Source organism: Hyperolius riggenbachi, chromosome 7, assembly GCF_040937935.1.
Source record: "Hyperolius riggenbachi isolate aHypRig1 chromosome 7, aHypRig1.pri, whole genome shotgun sequence".
NCBI classification, from domain to species: Eukaryota; Metazoa; Chordata; class Amphibia; order Anura; family Hyperoliidae; genus Hyperolius; species Hyperolius riggenbachi.
The window spans coordinates 212641530-212668064 of NC_090652.1; the positions used below are offsets into that span (position 1 = coordinate 212641530).

Sequence of the window (26535 nt, forward strand, 5' to 3'; positions counted from 1 at the left end):
GGGGGGGGGGGGGGGTGCAGTTGGACGGAGCAACTGCCATTCACTACGCACTTTCGAAAATAAACAAAACCCTGAGGACTTCCATGAGGGGATGGACTAGTCCAAAACCTGTCGGTTCTGTCCCATTTCTACTACTTACTCTAAGTGACAGCAACATAGGAGAGCACTAATGTATGTGGCTCATTTTACTGTAGAAGAAATGAACTTCTTATTTGTATGTGCTTACATGTATTTTACATTTTACAATTTTCACAATAGCGGTCCTTTTAAATAAAAGGTGCAGTCTCTGCCGGTAGGCAAACTTCAAATATATATCCTCACCCCAAACAGAAAGGGAGAAACAGGAAAAAACAACATAGGGTGTAACGTGTAACACTGTGCACACCCTTCATGCAAAGCCACACTCTAAGATGCTGGATCATTCCACCACCAGATGGTACAGAGATGGGGACCTTTAATATCCCCAATATTCTTTGCTATGTTTGATTGATTTATTTCTGGTCAGCTGCTCCCACTTAATAGTTTTCCTTTGGTGTATATGCAGAGCCTCTGTTTGGGTTCAAGGTGCGTTTGCAGTTTCTGGGGGGGCTCAGCGCATCTCTGAGCTGAGGCCATTCAGAGGCGGCCTGGTGATGCGCTGATCCCACTTTTTTTGCGCAATTCTCAATTTTACTGGTAGCGCGCCCAGGCTATGCATATGCATAGGTAGAATTTAGTTAGTGTTAGGTCCCCTCCCATGGAGGAAAGACTTCTTCGACAGTGGGAGGGACAAGTACCTAACAAATTGCAAATTGTTAGTGAAACTAACATCCTCCAAGTGGTAGACAGGTCGTGTATGCTCATTGTGTATTTGAATCCCATGAGTGGGGTGTGCACTTTTTTGCAGGTAAGCACTCATCTGTTTTTAAGTAGCGCTGTTCATTTCTTTGCTATGTTTGATTGATTTATTTCTGGTCAGCTGCTCCCACTTAATAGTTTTCCTTTGGTGTATATGCAGAGCCTCTGTTTGGGTTCAAGGTGCGTTTGCAGTTTCTGGGGGGGCTCAGCGCATCTCTGAGCTGAGGCCATTCAGAGGCGGCCTGGTGATGCGCTGATCCCACTTTTTTTGCGCAATTCTCAATTTTACTGGTAGCGCGCCCAGGCTATGCATATGCATAGGTAGAATTTAGTTAGTGTTAGGTCCCCTCCCATGGAGGAAAGACTTCTTCGACAGTGGGAGGGACAAGTACCTAACAAATTGCAAATTGTTAGTGAAACTAACATCCTCCAAGTGGTAGACAGGTCGTGTATGCTCATTGTGTATTTGAATCCCATGAGTGGGGTGTGCACTTTTTTGCAGGTAAGCACTCATCTGTTTTTAAGTAGCGCTGTTCATTTCTTTGCTAAACTTCAAATATATATCCTCACCCCAAACAGAAAGGGAGAAACAGGAAAAAACAACATAGGGTGTAACGTGTAACACTGTGCACACCCTTCATGCAAAGCCACACTCTAAGATGCTGGATCATTCCACCACCAGATGGTACAGAGATGGGGACCTTTAATATCCCCAATAGCGTGCTGCTTACCCACAGAATTCTTGATCTAATGCACCACAGGCAACCTTTGCCTCCTCAGATAAGGGCAATATCGCAGAAAAAGAAACTGACATTCTGCATCGTGCTTCTGCACATTTTGTCAGTTTTCTGTATCAATGACATTAGCTGCTGTGAAAAAAACGCATTTCTGCATAGAAACACACTTGGTGTGCAGAAAACATACACAGAAAAACACGCACAGAAAACTGAAAGATAAATGTGTTCCCTGCCAGTGCTGTTGCTGAAAGAGAACTGTTACTATGGTTGCAAACAATGCAGATGGAGCTTACAGTTAGATTTAAGAATTCTTAGCTGCATGAAGAATAGAAATATAATTTAAAGAGACTCTGTACCAAAAATTACGTTTTTTCTACTATCCTACAAGTTCCTAAACCTGTTCTAATGTGCTCTGGCTTACTGCAGCACTTTCTACTATCACCATCTCTGTAATAAATTAATGGATCTTTCCCCTGTCGGAATTGTCGCCCTGTGTCTGGAAGGCTGGAAGGCTGCCAACTCTTCCGTGCTGATCTGTTATGCACACCCCTCTCCAGGCCCCTCTATGCACACTCCAGTGTGTGTTATTTACATAAGCCAGCAGCGTCTCTGCTCTCTGTTATCAGTGAAAAGAGAGCTGGATAAAAATCCTCCTCTGTTAGGCTGTGAAAGGAGCTGGGCTGACACATACTGAGGAATTACAGACAGGAAGAAAGGATCAGCCTCACAGCCTGTCACTAGTATTCAGTGCATGAGAGCTGCAGGGGACAGAAGGTAAACATACAAGTGTTCTCTTGAGATACAAAAGGAAGGCTGTATACAGCCTGCTTGTGTATGGATGTATTTTCTATGTGTGGAGATGCTGTACATCAACCTACTTCCTGTTTTGGTGGCCATTTTGTTTGTTTATAAACAAACTTTTTAAAACTGTTTTTGACTACTTTTAATGCGGCGGGGAGGGGCGAAATTGTGACAGAGGGGAATAGGAGATGTCCCCTAACGCACTGGTATGTTTACTTTTGTGCGATTTTAACAATACAGATTCTCTTTAAACTACAAACACAGCTTGTGAATAACTGATGTTGCTGATATAAAACAGCCAAGATGGATAATTGAGTAGCACAATGACCCCTTTTACACATACTGTATATTTTATTGAAAAACTTGTGGGTGACTGACTCTAGAGTTGATAAGCCAGAGATTTCAATGAAGAAAGGTCTGACTGCTCAGAGTCCGCGTCAATTTGCATGTCTGGATCTGCCAGCTTGTGGAAACATTGATCCAATAAGCTTCTCACATGCTTCACTGGGATTGTGCAGACAGGGAACAGCTGTATTTGAGAAAAAATTCCACTTTCATAATGCATATCAGTTATATATAAGTCATTTAGTTATGTAACGTCATTAGGTATAATCTTTCCATTCCACTTTGGCTTCAAATCACAAAACATTACTGCATGTGATAAAGCAGAAAACAGCTTTACCAAACATCATGTGGAATGTCAATTCACTCGGGCCTCTTTTCCATAGACGGATGAATTGTGCGCTTGTCCAGCAGTTCAGCCACCCGGGGTCTGGCCACAAGTGCCAGCTGTACCTCTGCAAAAAAATCCCATTTCATGCCCAAGCATAGCAAAAGCAGTGCTCAGATGCAGCTCCATGAAGGGCCGCCTGTCCACCGCTGGTGCTGAGTTCTAGCAAGTGCCCGGCCAGGAGAGGGGAGCAGCTGACAGGCGGTAGATTCTCCACCTTCAGCTGCTCGTGGAAAATAAGCCTCAGGCTGTTACCACATGAATAGAGCATGCAGTAAAAGCAGTGAGATGTTCAGAATAATCTTTATTTGATATTTATCTCTAGCCTGGAGCTGTCAGTAGCTAACAAACAGGCATTTGGAAAGTTATAGAAGGGAAGAAAGAGAGCAGACAAAATATGAAAATGATTAAACTATACAAGGAAGTAAGAAAGTTAATAGTAAAAACATATTTCCCGAATTCCACAATATTATTGTGTAGTGATTAAAAATGGTTAATAAGATCCTAATACAAATTTGCACTTTACTTATCAAAATAATGAAAAAATGTCCCTCCGTGTTATTCATTTTCCCTGCACTTCAATAACCGATTGAATACCAAATGAAATACCACATAATTCCTTAAAATGCAGAATAAAATACCGCATGAGGTAAAAATCTAAGTAAATTGTCCTGCAGTTTTACCTCATGTGTGAAAATCTTAGTGAATTTGGAAATAAAGTCTAAGGCTTTGTTCACATCTAAAATCAAAATCGCTAACGGCAGCGATTTTCAATATTTTTGCGTGTTTTTTTTTTTCTTCTCCCAGCGCTTAGCTGCACGCTGTGATTTTGTATAAAGCACTTTTGCAGAGCTATTTGTTTTTTCACTTCCTGACGCAAGTCGCTTTGTACACATAAAACCAAATTGGAAAGACTGCTTTTCTTCTCAAAGAAATTGCACTCTGAAGAGGCACTGTAACAACATATAGGAAAAGAGAGAAGTGTCAGCACTCAAACAGTAAAGCAATAGCCTACAAGTCCATATAGCCAATGTCCCATCCATTCTCCAGGCTACCAACAGCTTGCTCTGTTTCTTGCTCTTCTACACCACTGATCAAAAGGAATACCACAGAGGAATTGGACAAAACAAATGATAGTGTAGTATGTTCTGATGTATTCACTCCTCCACCTTTCCGTGATCTGAAAACACACATGATAGGCCTTACACTACCATCACCTCTAGTGAATGCAATGCGCTCACCAGATCAAGGGGCTGCTTGGTTACAAACAGCTTTTTGCACAAGCTTAAACCGTACGCATCCCAACAATGTGGAACACTGGTTTGTGCACAAGCTCAATTGATGTCTGTAATTGAGCAGTGACTTGCACTCGCAGGACGCTATTATGGATGGGAATGCGAGCGAAGCTACGCGTGGCGAGGGCGCTGTGGCCCGCCTACTTCCAGTCGGTGTAAAACGAAACTAAGCTGCGGTGGGAGAACAGAGGATTGTAGAGGACCGGCGCAGGCACAGGATGGCTACGGGGGCTGGTCGAAGCCCCAGGTAAGTGAAACTCTTTTTCCTTTGTTTGGTTTAGGTTCACTTTAAGAGAAGTGTAAAGGGCTTTCTTCTTAGCTTCTAAGCTGTCATATGACCGCTGATATCTCCCCTCAGCGATCAAAAGCCATCACATATGGCTTCTGATCACGTGATCACTATGACCGCCGGTGGATCATAGTGATCATCATTAGCTATGCGGTGGTAGGGGGGGGGGGGGGGGGGAAGAGGATCCACTCACCTCCCTGCCGTTCCCACGACGATCGGCGCCCCCGTCACTCTCGCCGGCATCGCCGCTCTCTTTGACGGAAGTCCCGGGTTGTGGCTTGATGACGTCATCAAGCCGCGACCCAGAACTTAGCGGCAGTATGAGCGGAGATACCGGCGAGAGCCGAGGTGACCCCAGCTGCTCATCGCTGGAGCCTGGGAGGTGAGTACGGGCTGCCAGCTACAGGGGGGGGGGGGGGAGACACATGGCTACAGGGGGGACGCCAAATCTACCTACCCACAGTAGGGATCCGGCTGCCTGCCCCCCCCCCAAATGTGCCCCCCCGCATGAAAAAATGCCTGGTCCTTAAGGGGGAGTAGGCAGCCGGTTCTCAAAAGGTTAAGTGTAATTCTCTTTAGGCATAACCTGAAATCTTACCTCTTCAGGCAAGCATGATCTCACCTAGTACACTGTAAAGCTTCATACACATGCTAGGATAAACTCGGCCAAGGTGGCTGTTAACGATTGCCTTTGCTGAGAAACTAGAGCGTGTACAGCGGCTCCTAATGCCTCATCCGCAGATCAACGTCTGAAAGCTTTGTTTTCCTCACTCACCCCGCCTGCTGCGTGATATCACAGCCGTGCTGCCTCGTCTGCCCTCCGCCCCCTCGCATAGCAATAGAACACATTCGTGTCTGTATAGTTTTGGCCCTGCAGTGAGAGGTATGGTCCTGATACACACTGAGAGACACAGGCCTCAATATGTGTGTACAAGGCTTAACTGGCCATTGTCCGCCATACCACCCTGTACACAGCTTCCATTGCCAAGTGCCCTATCTCTTAACCCTGTAGAAAATAAGCTCAAATGGGCAGGGCTCGTTTTTCTGTTAAGTGTAATTACTGCTGAGTAATATTGGTACATATTTTCCACCTCCATGTACAATGCATTAGCTGACCTATTCAGTTGTGTATTGTCTACATCCCATTGTTTTGTAACCGTAGTTTGTACTCTCTATTGTACAGCACAACAGAATATTCTGGTGCTATATACTGTAAATCCAAAATACTATTGATTGGGCATGATTCACAAAACCTTTTCACCTGTTTTCCTCTGTTTTCACCTTATCTATGTTGCATTTTTAAGCTTCCAAAGAGCAAAAATATAAGATAATTAAGGCAAGAAAAGTAATATTGAAATGAAGTTAATCAGGAACAATTTACTTTTAGTGATTATTTTGCTTGTAAATGTGCTGAAAGGTTATTTTTATCAGGTGATAAATAAGACATTTATGAGAAGTATTGTGAATAGAGCCCTTTGTGTTGCCTAACATGACTATTTTATCTGCATTTTATTTCTGCAGGACCCCCAGTGAATCTAATTGGATCATTTTACCCAATTATCATCTCTCCAGCCAGAGTCTCAGAGCTGAGCATTGTGAATTTTGCTGAGACAGGTAAATAGAAGTAATGGTTAAAGATGTGCTGACTACTGACAGCCAACAGGGGCAGGGGCTGTATTCCTTGTACTTGTGTACATCTGCTATGCATTAATTTCTCAGTATACTTATATAAAGTACTTTGTGGTATGTAGGCACTATATAAATAAATAACCATTCACTATTGGAACTTAATCTTACCAGCAAATTCATACAGGTGTATCTGTCACTATCCATATCTGATGTATCCATATTATATCTGCTTACTTACTATCTATCTGTCTGTCTATCTTGAAAGTGTACCTGAAGGAAAAAAAGCGCCCAATTCGTGTACTTACCTCAGTTGATGGAAGCCTCTGGATAATCCAGGGGCTTCCCTTGTCTCCCTGCTCCTCCTCGCTGCCCCAGCGCTGGGACCCCTCAAAGCCTGTTGACAAGGATTAGTCGACAGAGCTTGGCCACACTGCACAGATGCAGGATCACTTGTGCCTGCGCACTAGCATGGAGCCAAACAGGCTTGATTTGGTGCCACTGTGCAGGCGCAACCCATCCTGCACCCGTGCAGTGTGGCCACACTTATTATCATACTGTAGCCCGGCCGCGAGCTTCAGAGGGTCCCAGTGCTGGAACAGCAACATGGAGGGAGGTGGGGGAAGTCTCTGGAGGATCTAGAAGCTTCCCTCTACCGATGTATGTCATTTTTTCTTCCTAATAACTCACAGGTCTGGAGTCCTAGGTACATTTTTTTTCTGAGGACACTGCCTGCATGGAGTTTACATGTTCTCCCCATGTTTGCGTGGACTTTTTCTGCATAGAATTAGTAATAATCTCTGTGTTTGTGTGGGCCATTGTTTTTTTCCCAACATCTAAAAACATTGTGGTAGGTTAATGACTTCCACCCAAACTGACCATGATAGGAGGATCAGACCATGAGTTCCTTTGAAGGACTGTTATTGACATGAACTACTCGGTGAATTCTGTGAAGTGCTGTGGGAAAAAATGTCAGTGTTGTATAAATGCATAATTATTTTAATAATCTGCCACAACCTGTGTTGACTGGTATCATTCAGTTGTGGAGTTTGATTGAAGTTGGTCTTTGTCAGTGCACTGTCTGCTTTTGAATTTTAGAAAGTGATATACTCTTGAAATTGACTATAAAGAATATAATTTACCTCACATGAATGGGACTCAGAGACACAGACCTTTAAGCAGAAAACATGTGTGTTGTCACTGAACACCCTGCTGATCCATAGTTATACAATATACTGTCTTAGAAAAAAAAAGTAATGTTCTAATTTGCAGAATGAGGTATATTTTCTCAGAAATGGCATTACAGTGTTACAGTGCTTGTACACTGATGAGATGTATGTGTATTTTCTCTGAACTTGAATTTCCAAAGAAATGCAGAACCACAGGTCAGTTAGGTGAGTTCTTACAGATGAATTCGTCAGCACAAAATACTATGTGAAAGATTAGGCCTGAGGACAAACAAACCAGTATATCGCAAGTAAGATCTGCATGCCATGTTTGGCCTTTAGGGGAAACTACAATGTTATTTGTGTAGTTTCTCTGAATGTCATTTTTATTTTCACAATATTTTTATTTACAATTTCATATAAACCGTTACATATCCTCCAATTAATGACTATCTGTAGTGGTTTATCTAGCCCCTTTGCCACTCCGTGCTGGTCATTTTTGATGCCTCTCCCTCCCTCCCCTCATCAGAAAGCCACGTGTGGCTATATATGGCTAATGTGGGTATGGTGGTCGTGTGAACGGGCCAAATAATGGTCCACGTACAGTATACTGATAATGTACCACATGTACAACTTTCTGGTGTAACATTATTTTGTTCTTCCATTACATTGCTCCACTTTTTATAGCACCTAATATTAAAATAGCTTGGCCCCTCTCAATATAGTGTTCACCATTAATGCTTCCCATTAATGCAGGTGTGTCAAACTGAAATACAAAGTGGGCCGAATTTGAACACTGGAACCAAGTCATGGGCCTCCCTCCTTTATGAAGTTTCCTGGTGTCCAATGGCCTCCATCCCCTATACAGTTTTTTGTTATCTAATGCCTCTTCTCTCCCCTATATAGTTCCCCGGTGTCTAGTGGTCCTCCCTCCCCTGTAAAGTTCTCTGGCTTTTAGTGCCCCCCCCCTCCTTTCCCCATACAGTTCCCTGGTGTCTAGTGGTCTTCCTCTCACAAACTAAACAGTTCCCTGGTGTCTAGTGAACCCCCCTCACACCTCTAACTCGCTCCCTGGTGTCTATTGACCCCCACCCTCCTCTATACCCAGGGTCGGACTGGGACCCTGGGGGCCCACCAGAGAAATTTAAACCTGGGGCCCACACATCCCATAATTGCGGTGAAAAAAGGGTGTGCCCATGCACCAGAAGGGGGCGTGGTCATGATGCATCATGGACAGGGCCAAATGTACATGAACTTAGCAGCATTATTTTACACACTCTCCTCCCACATCACAAGGATCTGGCATGTACTGTAAGTAAGGACAGGAGAGAACATGTGAATTGCTGTAGGGTAGGAATTGATCATGTGAAGAGAGAAATGGCAGTTGCAATGTGGAGAAAATAACTTTTTTTTTTTTGTGAGCAGCACCAGGCAGATTGCAGATTTGTAAAGCATGCAGCACAGCGCAGGTCTCTTTCCACATGAACCATCCATCCCTACCTAACACAGTAACACACGTGTTCTCTCCTGGCTGTGAAAGCCTCCCACCCGACAGACCCCCTTCCTGTCCCGCCTGCTGCATCTGTACTCTCCGTCACTTGCTTCTCCTGCCTGCAATCAACAACAAATAACATTTGTAAAGCGATTTTCTCCCGTAGGACTCAAAGCGCATAAGCATGGCTCAGACCATCGTGGTACAGAGGAAGAATTTTATAAGTCCGGAAATGCCAGGCTAAACAGGTGGCTTTTCAGTCTGGATTTGAATAGCTCCAGGGATGGTGCTGTCTTTACTGGGTGTGGCAGGGAGTTCCAAAGAGTAGGGGCAGCATGACAGAAGGCTCTATCTCCAGATTTTTTGAGGTGCACTCTGGGAGTGACCAAGTTTATAGAACTTGCTGAGCTGAGGATGTGAGAGGTGTGGTGCAGCTTCAGCAGGTCCTTCATGTATCCAGGGCCCAGATTGTGCAGGGATTTGAATGTCAGCAGTCCAATCTTGAAGAGTATTCTCCATTCTACTGGTAGCCAGTGCAGTGAGCGAAGGATCGGTGTAATGTGACAGTGGCGAGGCTGGTTTGTTAGCAATCTGGCAGCAGCATTCTGCACTAATCGCAGGCGACGCAGGTCCTTTTTGGGGAGGCCAGCATAAAGGGCATTGCAGTAGTCCAGACCAGCCGTGATGTGATGAAGGCGTGGACTAGGATTGGAAGATCCTCTGGGGGAATCAGATGTTTAATCTCTGCAATGTTCTTCAGATGAAAGTAGGAAGATCGGTGAGCACTGCACATGCTCCTGTTGTCCCTCACTCCACTTCACTTCCCTCTGGCCTCATGCTGGGTACGCACAATGCGATTTCTCGCTTGATCAACTGATCGATCAATTGTTTCTGACATGTTCGATCGGGTCTCAATCAATACAGCCATCGATTTTTTTCATGTTAAGTATGCAAAATCGACAGCTGTATCAATCGAAAATGTCAAAAATATTCAATCGATCCCGCCGATCGAGCGGGAAATCACATCGTGTGTGCTCAGCATCAGCTTGGCTGTCTGTTTCTACATTAGGGGTGTCAAACTCAAATAGTCAGAGGGCCAAAAAAAAAAAAAAAATTTGGACCAAGTGGAGGGCCGACATTGACATTAATTGAAAAAAAAAATGGTTAAAAATTGTGGTTTTTCTTACTACTGTAATTTTGAGTGTGGAGTCGCACTTGCTTGGCTTCCATCAATTCCAGATGGTCAGGTGTGCAGATCTAATAGTCCCGGACACCATGGGACTCAAACTGTGGCAAATGAAGAGAAAGATCCGCACCACCTTCAGAAAAGCTTAGTCTGTTTTATTGGAAAAAAACATACAAATTTAAAAAGAACTTTAAGGCAGGACAGTCCACTGTTTCGGGCTCCTGCCCATCTTCATGCTGCCTAGTTCTGCTCCAGAACTAGGCAGCATGAAGATGGGCAGGAGCCCGAAACAGTGGACTGTCCTGCCTTAAAGTTCTTTTTAAATTTGTATGTTTTTTTCCAATAAAACAGACTAAGCTTTTCTGAAGGTGGTGCGGATCTTTCTCTTCGTTTTTCTTACTACTGACATCTAAAATCACTTTAAAAACATCAATGAAACAGAGCAGTGGTATGGAACCAATAATAAACCACAATGATCAGAAAATATTGGCCTAAGTAACCGAAATTAATCAGAATTGTCCATGTATGGCAGAATCACATATTAAAAGTGTATAATGTGCACATGAAAAAAAAGAGAACCTGCAATGTATTAGTAGACACTGACTGAAAAATAGCGACAAAATGCAGCCAGCTGCAAATAGCAGAAACTGTACTGTATAGTGCAGAGAATTGCAGTAGAAAACCCCAGCAAGAGGTTAAGATAGGAAACAGTACTCACACAAGAATGTAAAGTAGAAGTGAGATTCCATCCAGTAAGGAAAGGGTGCCCTGCAGTGTTCAGTCAGCATGAAGTGCCATAAGAAGGAAAGCTGAAAGTGAATGCAGAAAGTCTGGCCAGTAATGAGAGCATTGCACCAAGCAGGAGTGAAGGAGAGAGGCTCACCAAGATGTTATCTAGACCAGGGCTTTTCATCCTTTTCACTAATTGTACCACTTTTATCGCCTGAACATTTTCAAGTACCACCAGTGTGCCTGCGCAGTAGATTGGACGCAATCAGGCTTAGCTGTTTCTGCTGGAGCCTAAATGGAGAGCAGATACTGTGCGTGCGCACACACCAACAAGAACTGGGGCTCCCAGTGCTTGATCCCCTCTGAGAAGGAAAGGGGGAAGCCTCTTTAGGATCCATAGGCCTCCCCCTCCCCAAGGTAAGTACCCCCAGGGTACATAGTTACATATAGTTACATAGTTATTTTGGTTGAAAAAATAACTATGTACATCACTGCACCGTTTGCCTGGCTGTCTCTTCCCAACTGATCTGAGGTCTGAAGTATGCCGCAGAGCAGCACAGCTAGGAGAGAAGGAGGGGTAGCCAAACTTTGTGGAAGCAGGACGGGACCAGGACAAGTGAAAGGTGGTCAAATAAAGTGGCAGGCAAACCTGGTTTGTACCACCTGGCCAACAGCACAGTACCACCGGTGGTACGCGTACCACAGGTTGAAAAGCCCTGATCTAGACCAGACCCCACAAGATGTCACATGTCACCGCAATTTAACGCTGAGCAGCTTCTTTTGGACCATCTGCATTTTGGCTGTCAGCTGAGCTATCACTTTCAGCATGGGAGATGATGAAAAGGGCAAGATAGCATGTACTCACATTTAGGAGAAGAGGGCAGAAGTCGCACTGAAACATGCGGTCATATAGTACAAACTGTGGAATCCTCCTGGGGCAAAATCTAAATACACTGCAAGCCCAGCCAGAGTTGCTGCTTCTACTTGTACACATGATGATCACGCTGGGCTGGAGCCTTTGAACTTTGCCGCCCCAGCCCAGCATCACATGGGGGGTGGAGCTACATGAGACAGCCCAGCCTGAGCCTGCAGCAGCCTCTCAGCGTGACTGATCCAAACGCTGAGAGGAGAATCTTTCTGCTGCAGGCAGTGATTTGTTCACCCCAGGCTGGAGGCCGGGCCCACTGGAGATGTGGAGGCGGGGCCCACCGAGCAGATCGTCTGTAGTTCGGCGGGTCAGTCCGAGGCTGTCTATACCATTCCCTGGTGTCTAGTGTTTTCCCCCTCTTTCCCCTATATATCTCCCCTGGTGGTCTAGAGTAGGCCAAACATTATACAAAAGTGGGAAAACCACTGGCGGGTCTCACATGGGTCTGAGGGACAGATTTGGCCCACGGGTCGAAGTTTCACATGTATGTATCAGTGGCATCTTCATTTTTAACCCTCCTGGCGGTCTAGTTAATTTCGCCAGGAGGGAGCGCAGCAGTTTTTTTTTTTTAAATCATGTAGCGAGCCCTGGGCTCGCTACATGATAGCCACTGCTCAGCGGCATCCCCCCGCCCGCTTCGATCAGGAAATCCCGTTCAAAGAACGGGATTTTCTGGAGGGCTTCCCCCGTCGCCATGGCGACGGGGCGGGATGACGTCACCGACGTCGTGACGTCATTGGGAGTCCCGATCCACCCCTCAGCGCTGCCTGGCACTAATTGGCCAGGCAGCGCACGGGGTCTGGGGGGGGGGGGGGGGGGCGGCGCGATGGATAGCGGCGATCGAGCGCGGGGCGGCGGCGATTGGTGTGCTGACGCAGCTAGCAAAGTGCTAGCTGCATGCAGCAAAACAAAAAGTAAACAAATCGGCCCAGCAGGGCCTGAGAAAACCTCCTGCGCGGCTTACCGCCAGGGAGGTTAAAATACCGCTGTCCTCTTCATTATAATTTACCTATGTAAGTGCCCCTTTCATTATGCCCCCAATAGCCCTCTCCTTGGTACTCCAGTGCTTTCTAAATTAGAAAAGTACCCCTTACGAAGCAGGTGGTTTTGGCGCTTAGCACCAATCGCTGAAACTGGGCGGTGCTATAACACTAATGCTATAGTGCGCACCCAGTGCAAGGGTTATTCATGGCTCCGGATTACTTCTCCCTCCAAGTTGTTACAGCTCAGGGAGGGAGTAGTATTTAATGCCATTGGGAATTTGAGCGGCAGCTGGGTGAGCCGAATGACTGCTCACCCTCTGCCCTGCTCACCAGTGGCGTTCTATCACGTATGCCCCTCCTTAGCCCTGCTTAAAAACAAGAAGAGAATCGAGAGCCCAATATGGTGCAGTATTGTCAGGTAAAATGAAGAGTTCAATACAATTTTATGTATATATATACTCACAAACACGGGTTACCAATAGGCAACCACTTTAAATGCAGGTGGGGAGCATTAGGACCTGACCCCACTCAGGTTAAGAAGTCGCTCTCTGTAGATAGTAGATGGGGATGCACCCCTCCACCCAGGGTGGACTAGAAGATCAGCAAAAACTCGGTATACAGAGGCGCCAGAGTAGAGTAAAACGTTTTAAAAACCGCTTAAAAGGAGAGGGGGATGTTAAGGTGGACTCACCTCCCTCTTACAAAAAAAGAAAACTCACTTGAGTCTCAATAAAATAGAATTGTCAAGTAATTTATTCAACTCCACAAATGCAACGCGTTTCGCGGGCGTGACCCCGCTTCCTCAGGCAAAAATGGGAGCACAACTCAGTGGGTCAAGCAATAAGTTTGAGGCGCTCAAACTTATTGCTTGACCCACTGAGTTGTGCTCCCATTTTTGCCTGAGGAAGCGGGGTCACGCCCGCGAAACGCGTTGCATTTGTGGAGTTGAATAAATTACTTGACAATTCTATTTTATTGAGACTCAAGTGAGTTTTCTTTTTTTGTAAGAGGGAGGTGAGTCCACCTTAACATCCCCCTCTCCTTTTAAGCGGTTTTTAAAACGTTTTACTCTACTCTGGCGCCTCTGTATACCGAGTTTTTGCTGATCTCCTTAGCCCTGCAATCATTATAAAGCCCCCGTAAGTGCCCCATTCACTACAATACCCATTTTAGTATAAAGCCTTGTGTTCTGTCCTTTGACCGTCATACTGTCAGAGGACTGTCTACTTTATGTCCTGATCTGATGGTCATGTCACATGACACAATAACCATGTGATCATTGAGATCAAGTACAAGTGGGTAACACAGTCAGGACTGAGTGCACAGCATTGTTAAGTACTGTATGCTTACTGGGGCACTCATCCGATTGCCTCAGCGCTGCAATGGGACTCCCGAAGCAGCCCAGAGTCTATCCCTGAGCCCCACACATGAGCTATAGGGTCAACACATCTGCATTGTCAGCTCAAATCCAGATAGTTCCCAAGTATGTGGATACTTTTGACAGCGGCAATAATGTATTGTGTGTACAATTGCTCCCCAATGTCAATGATCGCCTCTTCAAATTTTAGTTATGACTGCACCAATGGACCACAACGTGCGATGATCAGCCCTGGAGTGCACAGGGATATGTAACCAAATGGATTTCAGGATCCGCACCGTCTAAAAATTTTCATTTATTTAAAGCTCTTTTAATTGCATCCAATCCATAAGATGTGTGCCGGGTCACCAAGGCCCACCAACACTGCATGTTTTGTGGAAATCCACAGAGGTAGTTAATCAGTTCTGCTGAGACACTAATTACCTCACCTGTGCATGTTTGTGGTTTTCTGCAAAACATGTACTGTTGGTGGGCCTTGAGGACAGGGTTGGGGAACTCTGGTGTAGAGGAATACAAGTTATTAACAAGAATGACTGTTCCCCTGTACATTTAAAATTACAGCCAATACAGGTTGGTCTTAAAACCTTAACAAATATTTATATGATTATACTGCATACATATCTTAAAAAATCAAGAAGTATAAAAAAAAAACGGATTGCTTTTTGAAGTGTAAATGAAGGCGTCATGACCTTATTTGCCATTTTTTAAATTTTTTTTCTTGCCTTGAAACAGCTGGAGCTTATTTATTAGTAGATGATGACGGCCGACTTAAAAAAAATGCTTCACTGCATGATATATGATATTTATATATGCTTTGCTTAAGGCAAAAAAGAAATAGCCTGCTTGTTCCTCATTCTGCTTGACTGCAAAAAATAGATCCTGTAACCTTAAATCAAGTGAACTAGTTTGGAAGAGTTCAATAGAACGATCCATACATATTCTAAATGACTCTGCTATTACTCACACAACACAATTTACATATTTCCAGAGAAAAGCCAGTCACATGACCCTGAAATCTGTGCACGTAGATCTTAAATGAGATTGGGAGTTGATCCCTCGGCCCAGAGGCCTATTGTAAGAAAAGCTGCCCATACACCCAGGGGTGGGGGGGGGGGGGGTCCCAGGGCTGTTGAGGAACCCACTTCTAATCCTCCCTCTTTTCGGTACAGCGGCTGCCCCCATTCCAGAGCAAATGTTGTTGCGGCCTCACTTGTTATATGGTTCATGGTAAATCCCTTGGCCATGGGGGGTCACTATGGGGGAAGAGACACTGGAGAAGATGGGCAGTAAAGTTTTGCTGGCGGACCTTATGATTTGTAGTCATGTCATGTCACTCTTCTCTCTGTGAAAATATATGCTTAACCATTCTCCACTGTGACCTGCCTGAAGAAAGAAACCATTTCTGACTGCTATTATTTTACCTTTTCATAAAAACACTAGGTAAACACTAGCTTGTGCCCCCTCCCTATCCCTGTGGCTGATAATAGGATGGGGAAGTAGTGGAGTTTTTAATGGAAGTCCATCCAAACAGCATCTGACATTGGCACAGATAGTTAATGTTGCAAACTCAATAACAAAAAAATTACTTTTAATGCACAAAAGTTTGTAGCTCTACAGATTGGACTTTGAAAATAGGAGGTTTACAGGGCACCTAGTTAAGTAACAGGGAAACAGAATAACAAATATTTTCTAAGGGACCAAACTGAACCTGAAACTATACTTAATACTGAAATGTAAGGTATTTGCAATAATTCAGCTTTGTGCAAGAAGAAACTTCTCCCGTGCTACATCACTTCTGCTTAGTGAGTATACAATTTATTTCTTTATATCCCTGAAATGCAGAACAACTATGGTTTTGCATGTTCACTCACTGAGCAGAAGTGACAGGTAAGACTAAACAAAAAAACTCTAAAAAGTAAAAAGATAAGGTTTGTAAATGTGCATTTTTCTACACAAGACATGAATACTAACAATCATTATATCATTATTAGTGTGTGTCTGTCTTTATGAATAGAGACAAACACTGGTTCCAACTTCCAGCAGTCTTTTATTTCAACATATTGCAAGTACATTGTTAGCCCCTCTGAGGGCCAGTTGAGTGACAAGACAATATATACTCTGTACCGCGCTGCATAAGATGTCGGCGCTATATAAATACTAAATAATACTAATAATAAAAGTACTAAGGGGAGAAGAGCCTTTCAATGTGTCTGTGTCTCCCTGTGATTAGCAGATATGGTACCAGCACTGTGTATAAAAGGTGCTGTGGCTGAGAACTGACAGGCATCCACTCTTTATACATGATGCTCTGTACCAATACAGTAAGAAGTTAGACCTCTGGATCAGGTCATAACAAGAGTCCAGATAAAACACACCACAGCCAAGAGCAAAGAGGACTATGTGGAAAAATGGAGGAGTGAAATAAAACAGCCACAAAAGCTAGCCATATACCAGTCTCTACAAAGAGAATATAAAATGGCCCTATACCTGGAAAAGCTCCAAAACTCCCAAGAGAGGAACATCCTGAGTGTCTACAGATTGAGTGCTCAGAACCTCGAAATAGAGTCTGGGAGACACAGACAGACGTACAAACCCAGGGAGGAGAGACTATGCCAACACTGTGAGCAGAAAACCCTTGAGGATGAAAGCCACTTCCTGCTGCACTGCCCCAAACAGGGGCGCCTCTAGCCTTCTTGTCACTCCAGGCAAGAAATCCTGTGGCGCCCCTCCCCCCCCCCCATAAAATAAAACAAAAATCATATACATTATAGAACACTTCACACATGATATAAGCCATCAGAGAAGGATAACTATGAAACGGGGCCCTGGGCAAGATAACACTTTGCCCTCCACTGATGGTCACCTGGCTCATTTAGTTAGATTTGGTGGGGGCTAGCAACCACCAGGCCCCTAAACTCTCTCTAGACCCTAGGCAGCTGCCTAAGTTTACCTTGTGGATGATCAGCATTGTATGCCATACAGCACATGCTGCCAGTATGCACCTCAAATAAATACAACACCCACACTACAAGTTCCAATGTCAGTCACATTGCAAGATTGGATTATCAAGCAAGACATTCTTCCTTTCAGAATAATTTTTCACAAACATTATGAGATATGCAGATATGTTACCACCTGTTGGGGTAGGACTGGAGTGGGTATATCATGACATTGAAGGGCTGATATGGTAAGGTGGTTTAAGGCACAGTGTACACCGAGCGGTTTTAGCAGCGATCCGCCAACCACATCTGTCTGTGAAAACGCTTGGCTAATGTATTTCAATGGGATGATGCACACCAGCGGTTTGAGGTTTTTAGCAAACCGCAAACGTGCCTCCTGCTGCACATTTGCTGTTTGCAGAAGCGATTCTGCCTCTATGTAAAGTATAGGAAAAATGGTAACCGCTCTGAAAAAAACGCTAGATCAGAGCAGTTTTCCAGGCGTTTTTGCTACAGAAGCTGTTAAGTAACAGCTTTTACTGTAACAAGATTTGTAATCTGCTTCACATAAACGCTCAGCATGTTTAGAAAATGTCTCTAAACATGCCTAGAATTGCTCTGAAATCTGCTCCAAAAACCGCTAGCGTTTTGAGGATCTGCTAGCGGTTTTGGTGTGCACTGGGCCTAATGGTTTGATTCATAATCCATTCTGGAGATAAGCACAGTGTGTTTGTAGTGTAAGTGATTCAAGAGAAGAGAAGTAGAATGGAGGGAGGAAGGGTAGTAGAGGGTCGGAATTGATGACATGGATGAGCAGATATCTGAGTAGAATAGAGGCTCAGTGGGTAGCACTACTGCATTTTAGTGCTGAGTCCTAGGCTTGAACATTGGCCAGGGCAAAATCTGCATGGAGTTTCTGTCTTCAGACACTTCAGACATTTCCTGCATCCTAAAAAACATACTAATAAGTCAACTGGTTTACCCCAAAACAATCCTATATTGAAAATATTAGACTATAACTGTGGTAGGGATTAGATTGTGAGCTCCTCTGAGGACAGTCAGTGACATGACTCTGTAAAGTGCTGCAGGAGATGTCAGTGCTATATAAATACATAATAATAATATGGTAGGACATTATTCTATAACTACGGTAGGGTTAGATTGTGAGCTACTCTGAGGACAGTCAGTGACATGACTATGTACTCTGTAATGTGCTGCAGAAGATGTCAATGCTATATAAATACATAATAATAATATGGTAGGACATTAGACTATGACTATGGTAGGATTAGATTGTGAGCTACTCTGAGGACAGTCAGTGACATGACTATGTACTCTGTAATGTGCTGCAGGAGATGTCAATGCTATATAAATACATAATAATAATATGGTAGGACATTAGACTATGACTATGGTTGGATTAGATTGTGAGCTACTCTGAGGACAGTCAGTGACATGACTATGTACTCTGTAAAGTGCTGCAGAATGTCAGTGCTATATGAATACATAATAATAATATGGTAGGACATTACAGTTTGACTATAGTAGGGATTAAATTGTAAGCTCCAGTGAGCAGTCAGTGACATGACTATGTACTCTGTAAAGTGCTGAAGATGTCAGTGCTACATAAATACACAATAATAGTTCCAAATGCTACTGGCTCCTCTGAAGAGTGCTCAGACTAGTGTACATAGTTGTGCACATTGTTCCCCAAGTAGCAGTTGTTTGGTCAGAGAGACAGTGGGAGAGGGAGCATGAGCAGAGGGTGAGGGCGAGCAAAGTTAAGCTCCACACTCACCACAGTGACTGCAACAACACAGGAAGATGGATCCAGCGAAGTGTCCCCTCATGACAAGCGTCCAGCGATTCATCTTCCTGCCAGCGGGTATGCGAGATGTCACGTGACATTACAGGACGGGCGCGAACGAGAAGTCAAGCGACCGCAGTACTTTACAGGGTGTCGTCAAGGATCTTAAAGATCGGGTCCTCAGTGACGGTCACTTTTCACCACACAACGCTAAGGGATGTCACGACATCGTGTAAATGACTACTTGTCGCTCAAAAAAAAAAAAAATGAATGGACATCGGGAAAACCGTTGGAAAAATCGTGAGGTGGGTACATAGCATTAGAGAGAGGGCAAACAGACAGCATTAATGGAAATACATTATTATGCCATCTTCAGTTATAAGTAGTGATGGATGTAATTACACACATTGCTTACATGTCCATTATCATTGTTTGAGCTTTAGATGCTGCCCTCCTATTCACTCTCTCACAATGAAAGACAAAACCTGCAACCCCCACTGTGTCCATTACACACTTCAAACACTGTCCTTGGGAACTCAGGGAGAAGTGCAGGCTGTGTGTCCCAGTCAGAGGGAGAGAGCATCAGATGATCCTACTGCTCCATAGCTAGTCATGGCTGGAGAGCGTCCTGACATCTAGACATGCAGGACATTCTAGCAGAGCACACAGGCTGTCTGCAGAGTTTACTGTTTGTTTGTTTGTCTTGCTCGCTCTGCAGACTCAGTAACATTTGGGGGTAGGGCGCTGTCACCTCTGTACACTGAATAGTGAGGGACTGTCTCCAATCTTTCTATGAATCCTTATTAGATGCATTCCTAAAAACACTTGTGAGAGTAGAACAGAGTAACCAAGCAGCTCAGGGTGACCCAAACTACTAGGAATGTATAGGGGGATAAAAGGAACCAAAAAGCCCTCCTACTAAAAAAGCAAAGCTAGGTGTAATTGCCTTCTTAAAACAGAGAGTAGAAAACTTTCTCTACATACCCTTAAACGGCAGTCAGTCACTCAGGCTCAGAAAGGTGGGGGCAGAGAACAGTTATAAACCAGACACCTTCTTCTAGTTCTTAGGGAGTATCTATAAATCTGAACTCTGAATGATTCTTTATCCCTGACTTAGCAGAATGCTATTTGTGAAAAGAGCAGAGTATCCAAGCAGCGCAGGGTGACCCAAGCTACTAGGAATGTATAGGGAGATAAAAGTTACCAAAATGCCCTCTTACTAAAAAAGCAAAGCTTGGTGTAATTTGCCTTCTTAAAACAGAAGGAAATCTATTTCTCTCCAGTCCCTTACAACGGTCTTTCAGGACAGGAATTTTTATTTCCCCTTGGACTGACAGTAATTTATTGCGCCTTCCCCATCAAAGCCGCTCCAAGCCACTGCCTGGGTGGTCAGTAGGTTAAGGCGCCCCTGGCCCCAAATATACTGCAACCAGGGACACTTACTTTAAGAAATTGTTGGAACTATTCCCAGACTTTCTTACATTAGAAGATGAGAGAAAAACATATATCTTACTTGGAAGAAGAGGAATGCACAGTGACAATTGCTGCACACTATGTCACAGCATGCCACAGACTGAGAGGAGCATAACGGAACTGTAAACCAAAAAATGTCCACAGACTGCTTAGCCATTGTCCCCCTACCCCACCCCCTTTCATGTCCCACTTTTTCCCCTTGCTTTGGCAATACCTGTATGAATCTTGGTCATGCCAATAAAGCTATCTTTGATTTGATTTAGTTAGAAAAATTAAAAAGGTGTTAACCCTGTTATCCATATCTAACATCATGTACATGGTTAATGACTCGGGTTTGCCGTTACAGAGAACATGTTTCAGTAATTCAGATATCAATAGCTGTAGTCAGTAATCCTGTTTTACACTGTTCTTTAGAAACTCCTGAGCAATGATGGTTTCTTATACCACAGTACAATATGTAGAGGGGACAGAAATGGGATCATTTTATAGATATGATATATGACAAATGCTACTACTAAAAAAAATAACACGATGAATTGTCTGTTCAGGTATCACTATTGGAGCTGCCTGTAGTCTAGCAATGGTTCGTTCCATTCTCTCTGAAGCTGTGTCTCAGGTGCCAGACAGCAAGAGCAAGATCTTCATTGTTATCATCCAGCAGCTGTCTGGGAGCCACATAAGAAGTGAAGCAGTAAGTGCTGTTTACTATACTTGAATTATGGCTTGATAAGGTCAAAGCTGGGAGTGTGTTCACTAAGGCCTGGTGGACACCAAAACCCGCTAGCAGATCTGCAAAATGCTAGCAGATTTTGAAACGCTTTTTCTCATTTTTCTGTAGCGTTTCAGCTAGCGTTTTGCGGTTTTGTGTAGCGGTTTTGGTGTAGTAGATTTCATATATTGTTACAGTAAAGCTGTTACTGAACAGCTTCTGTAACAAAAACGCCGGCAACACCGCTCTGAACAGGCGTTTTTCAGAGCGGTTTGCGTTTTTCCTATACTTAACATTGAGGCAGAAACGCATCCGAAATCCAAAAAAGAACACCTGTTTCCTGCTATAAGAATACTGTCATAATAATTTTCCTTCAGTAATGTGGCTCATAGAATATCTGTGATGCACATAATCTAGTAATCCATAGCAAGTAATCACAGCTCAGCTTTATTATTATCTGACAATAGAAAAGGTGGCCATTAACGATACAATCCCTGGAATGACCGATCAGGTACATTAATGTAAGGAAAACTGCTGACAAATCAGATCAGTTTAATGGAATCAATCCATATTTTAGATTGATTCCATCAATCTGATTGATTTTGTTAATGTTTTTCATGTTTTTCCTCCCACTTGCAGCCCCGAGCAATCATTTCCGATCAAACATACAGTGGAGGAAATAATTATTTGACCCCTCACTGATTTTGTAAGTTTGTCCAATGACAAAGAAATGAAAAGTCTCAGAACAGTATCATTTCAATGGTAGGTTTATTTTAACAGTGGCAGATAGCACATCAAAAGGAAACTCGAAAAAAATAACCTTAAATAAAAGATAGTAACTGATTTGCATTTCATTGAGTGAAATAAGTTTTTGAACCCCTACCAACCATTAAGAGTTCTGGCTCCCACAGAGTGGTTAGACACTTCTACTCAATTAGTCACCCTCATTAAGGACACCTGTCTTAACTAGTCACCTGTATAAAAGACACCTGTCCACAGAATCAATCAATCAAGCAGACTCCAAACTCTCCAACATGGGAAAGACCAAAGAGCTGTCCAAGGATGTCAGAGACAAAATTGTAGACCTGCACAAGGCTGGAATGGGCTACAAAACCATTAGCAAGAAGCTGGGAGAGAAGGTGACAACTGTTGCTGCGATTGTTCGAAAATGGAAGGAGCACAAAATGACCATCAATTGACCTCGCTCTGGGGCTCCACGCAAGATCTTACCTCGTGGGGTGTCAATGGTTTTGAGAAAGGTGAAAAAGCATCCTAGAACTACACGGGAGGAGTTAGTGAATGACCTCAAATTAGCAGGGACCACAGTCACCAAGAAAACCATTAGAAACACATTACACCACAATGGATTAAAATCCTGCAGGGCTAGCAAGGTCCCCCTGCTCAAGAAGGCACATGTGCAAGCCCGTCTGAAGTTTGCCAATGAACACCTGAATGATTCTGTGAGTGACTGGGAGAAGGTGCTGTGGTCTGATGAGACCAAAATAGAGCTCATTGGCATTAACTCAACTCGCTGTGTTTGGAGGAAGAAAAATGCTGCCTATGACCCCCAAAACACCGTCCCCACCGTCAAGCATGGGGGTGGAAACATTTTGCTTTGGGGGTGTTTTTCTGCTAAGGGCACAGGACAACTTAATCGCATTAACGGGAAAATGGACGGAGCCATGTATCGTGAAATCCTGAACGACAACCTCCTTCCCTCTGCCAGGAAACTGAAAATGGGTCGTGGATGGGTGTTCCAGCATGACAATGACCCAAAACATACAGCAAAGGCAACAAAGGAGTGGCTCAAGAAGAAGCACATTAAGGTCATGGAGTGGCCTAGTCAGTCTCCGGACCTTAATCCAATAGAAAACCTATGGAGGGAGCTCAAGCTCAGAGTTGCATAGAGACAGCCTCGAAACCTTAGGGATTTAGAGATGATCTGCAAAGAGGAGTGGACCAACATTCCTCCTAAAATGTGTGCAAACTTGGTCATCAATTACAAGAAACGTTTGACCTCTGTGCTTGCAAACAAGGGTTTTTCCACTAAGTATTAAGTCTTTTATTGTTAGAGGGTTCAAAAACTTATTTCACTCAATGAAATGCAAATCAGTTGTTATCTTTTATTTAAGATTATTTTTTCGATTTTCCTTTTGATGTGCTATCTGCCACTGTTAAAATAAACCTACCATTGAAATGATACTGTTCTGAGACTTTTCATTTCTTTGTCATTGGACAAACTTACAAAATCAGTGAGGGGTCAAATAATTATTTCCTCCACTGTAACAATAAATATATATATGTATGTTTGCATACATATATGTATATGTATATGTGTGTGTGTGTGTGTGTGTATATATTTCTTATTCTTTTGCATGTTTGTGACATGTGTGTGTATATATATATATATATATATATATATATATATATATATATATATATATATATATATATATATATATATATATATATATATACATACATACAGTCCAATGTCTTTATACAAAGTGGGTATTGTAAAAGTTCCATTTTCACTCTGTGCCCAACCAAAGCAGCAGAAGGTTACCAAGTGCAGTTAGACCCAAATGATAAATTATGACAATCTCATAATTTCTATAACTCCAGCAGGCTGGCTTGGTGCTATATCCTCAAATTTGTTGATATCCCATTTAGGGTGACATCATTTATGAAAGAAGCTTCCAAGTGTATACCCTAAAGGACATCTGAAGTGAGAGGGACATGAAGGCTGCCATATTTCTTTCCTATTGAACAATATCAGTTGCCTGGCGTACTGCTAAATTTTCATGCACTAGTAGTGTCTGAATCACACAACTGATACAAGCATGTGGCTAACCCTGCCATCCTTTAGTCAGAAACATCGAATCTGCATGCTTTTTCAGGGTCTATGGCTAAAAGTATGAGAGGCAGAGGATCAGCAGGACAGACAGGCAATTTGCATTGTTAAAAGCAAAAAGTATGAAGGCCTCCGTATCCATCTCACTGCAGGTGTCCTTTAAATAAAAGAATCTCTATTCTATGATTGTAAGACATGAACAGAGCAAAACTAGTCAGCTGGAGAGAAGGAAGCTTTCCTGATCTTTTTGGTATTGCATTTATGTCACTGTAAAGCATTGGTTATATTCTAGAGTTCAAGGTCCACTTGCATGGACCCAGGATGTAAGTTTTATGTCTTTCTACTCCAGTATGGAATAGAGTGAGTTATATTTATGACAAGCCACATTTATATAGTGCTTTTCTCCTGGCGGACTCGAAGTGCCAGAGCTGCAGCCATTAGGGCACGCTCTATAGGCAGTAGCAGTGAAGGATTTATGGGCCACAATCATAATCTTCCCCATTGATATTTAAACAATGCTTGCAAAAATTCTCTCCCCATTTAGAGTAAAACTCCCAACCTGGGGTCTAGCTATCATACAACAATGAATTAATTAGTGAGATAGTTTCTCTGATGGGCTCCTCTCCCAGAAAAGCATCCTCAGAATGGATGGGAGGCCAGCTAAGAACCCATCTGTGGCCCACTACCTGGAGGTGATGGCAGAATTGGAGATGACTCCACGAATCATTGATGTGCATGGCTTTTAAGGGATAAATTCATAATATGCATATATAACTCACTCTCTTAAATGATGCACTATGGGTGGAACTTCTGGCTCAGAGGGAGGTGAAATATGTAAATATCTTCTGGCAAAATTATACTTTGTAAAGGCAGTTTAGAAAAGATCCTATATCCTTATAGATGCTAATGAAGGAAGTCTAGGAAGGGCCTAATGTGTACCTGAGCGTAGCCATACGTGGCCTAATATCTGTCAGCATGCAGGTGATCCTTGCATATTCTGGCATTAGGAGAACACTGAGCTGTGGCGGTGTTGGGGAGTAATCCATCTGGATTAGTTTAAAGTGCAGACAAACACTTGCAATGAAATAGCTGTTTATGAGTAGCTTTATGTTAATTTGTATTTCTTTAATAGCCAATTAACTGGATGATGAGACACTAGTTGCTTTCAAGAAACAAGCAAGAAAATAAATACTCTCATCCGGGATATGAAGTGTTGGATTACAGTTATAAGCCTTTCTATCAGTACATGTAGCACAACATTTTAATTGAACTCCTGAGATACAAGATTTCCCAGTTATGTATAAGAAAAACAAGTTGACCTTAATCAAGGATCGTAATACCATAACAGATTATTTCTTGGTATGCAAAGAGCCACCTTTGTGCCATAGTCCCGATTTATTAACTGCCTAAAACTCTTGGTATGTTTGGTCATCTGTCTTCCTCTCAAGACTTTTTGATTTTCTTTCTCCATAGTCTCTTGGTGGGAGCATCCTAAGCGGAAGTTCTACCTGGGATTTGAACCCTATTCTGGCTGTTGGAAACTGCACTTTTAACCTTGCATCAAAAGGTACGTTCCAGTGTAAACTTATTATTGTGCCATATATTACAGTAGAGACCTCTTGGGTTTCCTTTTAACGATTCTTCTGTGTCACTGCTCTTTATGACAATGAACCAGTAGAACTATGATTTCCATACTTCCCATTAGACAGAGACCACACTTGTCCATTTTTGTGCGCATTTTCAGCTCAGAAAAACTGATTTAAACTGAGAACTCATGTTAATCAATGGGCTAGTTCACACTTGAATGCGTTTTTCATGAGCAGAAAAAAAAAGACATCCTGCAGGATTATTCTGCACATTGTCTGTTTTCTCTATCAATTACATTAGCTGCTGTGAAACTGAAAATCAAGTGTGCTCCCTGCCTTAATGAGAGTGTACATGATTGAGGCCTCTTGCAGGCTAAATGTGATACCGATTTTTTTTTTTTTTTTATTCGATTAAAAAACTTAGCAGCATGCAGTACTTTTTTTAATCGTAATAAAAAATCGGATCGTATATAAGAATCGGAATCGCATGTCGTGTGCAAGAGGCCTTAAAAAGCTTTGTAAAGTTTTGAACAATGACTTCTGATGCACAGCTGGCCACATGGACATAAAGTAATATTACAAATGATTAAAAAAGACCCTAAATAACTGGTCCTTGGCTGCATGAAAACATTAGAGGACTACACAGAACACACTTGAGGGATGGTGAGGTGGTAGTGTGCCACCTGTTTGGGCTGTCATGCCTTTACAAACAGGAGATTCTGTTTAATCCTGTGCATGAGCTGCATTGAGAGCAGTCGTTTGTTTGGGAATAGGAAGGAATTTGGGGGTTGGGGCCCTGTTTACTGTTAGGTTAGTAGGTAGATAGAAAGAAAGTGAAAGAAAATTAGATTAATTAAAATGCATCATTCTTGGCCTCAGACTCACCCTATTTACCTTATACTTTAAAATACCAGTTGGAAAAGTTCAGCACAATGCCCATTGTTGTTGATTAGAGATAGTGAATGAGGCAGTGGCGTTCCTACCGTCAAG

At 43.1% G+C, this 26535-nt stretch overlaps 1 protein-coding gene across 2 annotated transcripts in view; it reads left to right on the forward strand.

Annotated features, from left to right (window-relative positions):
* LOC137525754 (aldehyde oxidase-like) overlaps nucleotides 1-26535 on the forward strand; it is a 198810-nt gene that overhangs the window by 55851 nt on the left and 116424 nt on the right. For both annotated transcript variants that reach the window (XM_068246947.1, XM_068246948.1), the window contains exons 4-6: nucleotides 6211-6303; nucleotides 20945-21087; nucleotides 25433-25526. In XM_068246947.1, the coding sequence (XP_068103048.1) occupies nucleotides 6211-6303; nucleotides 20945-21087; nucleotides 25433-25526 (330 nt within the window). The remainder of the gene's footprint in view (nucleotides 1-6210; nucleotides 6304-20944; nucleotides 21088-25432; nucleotides 25527-26535) is intronic.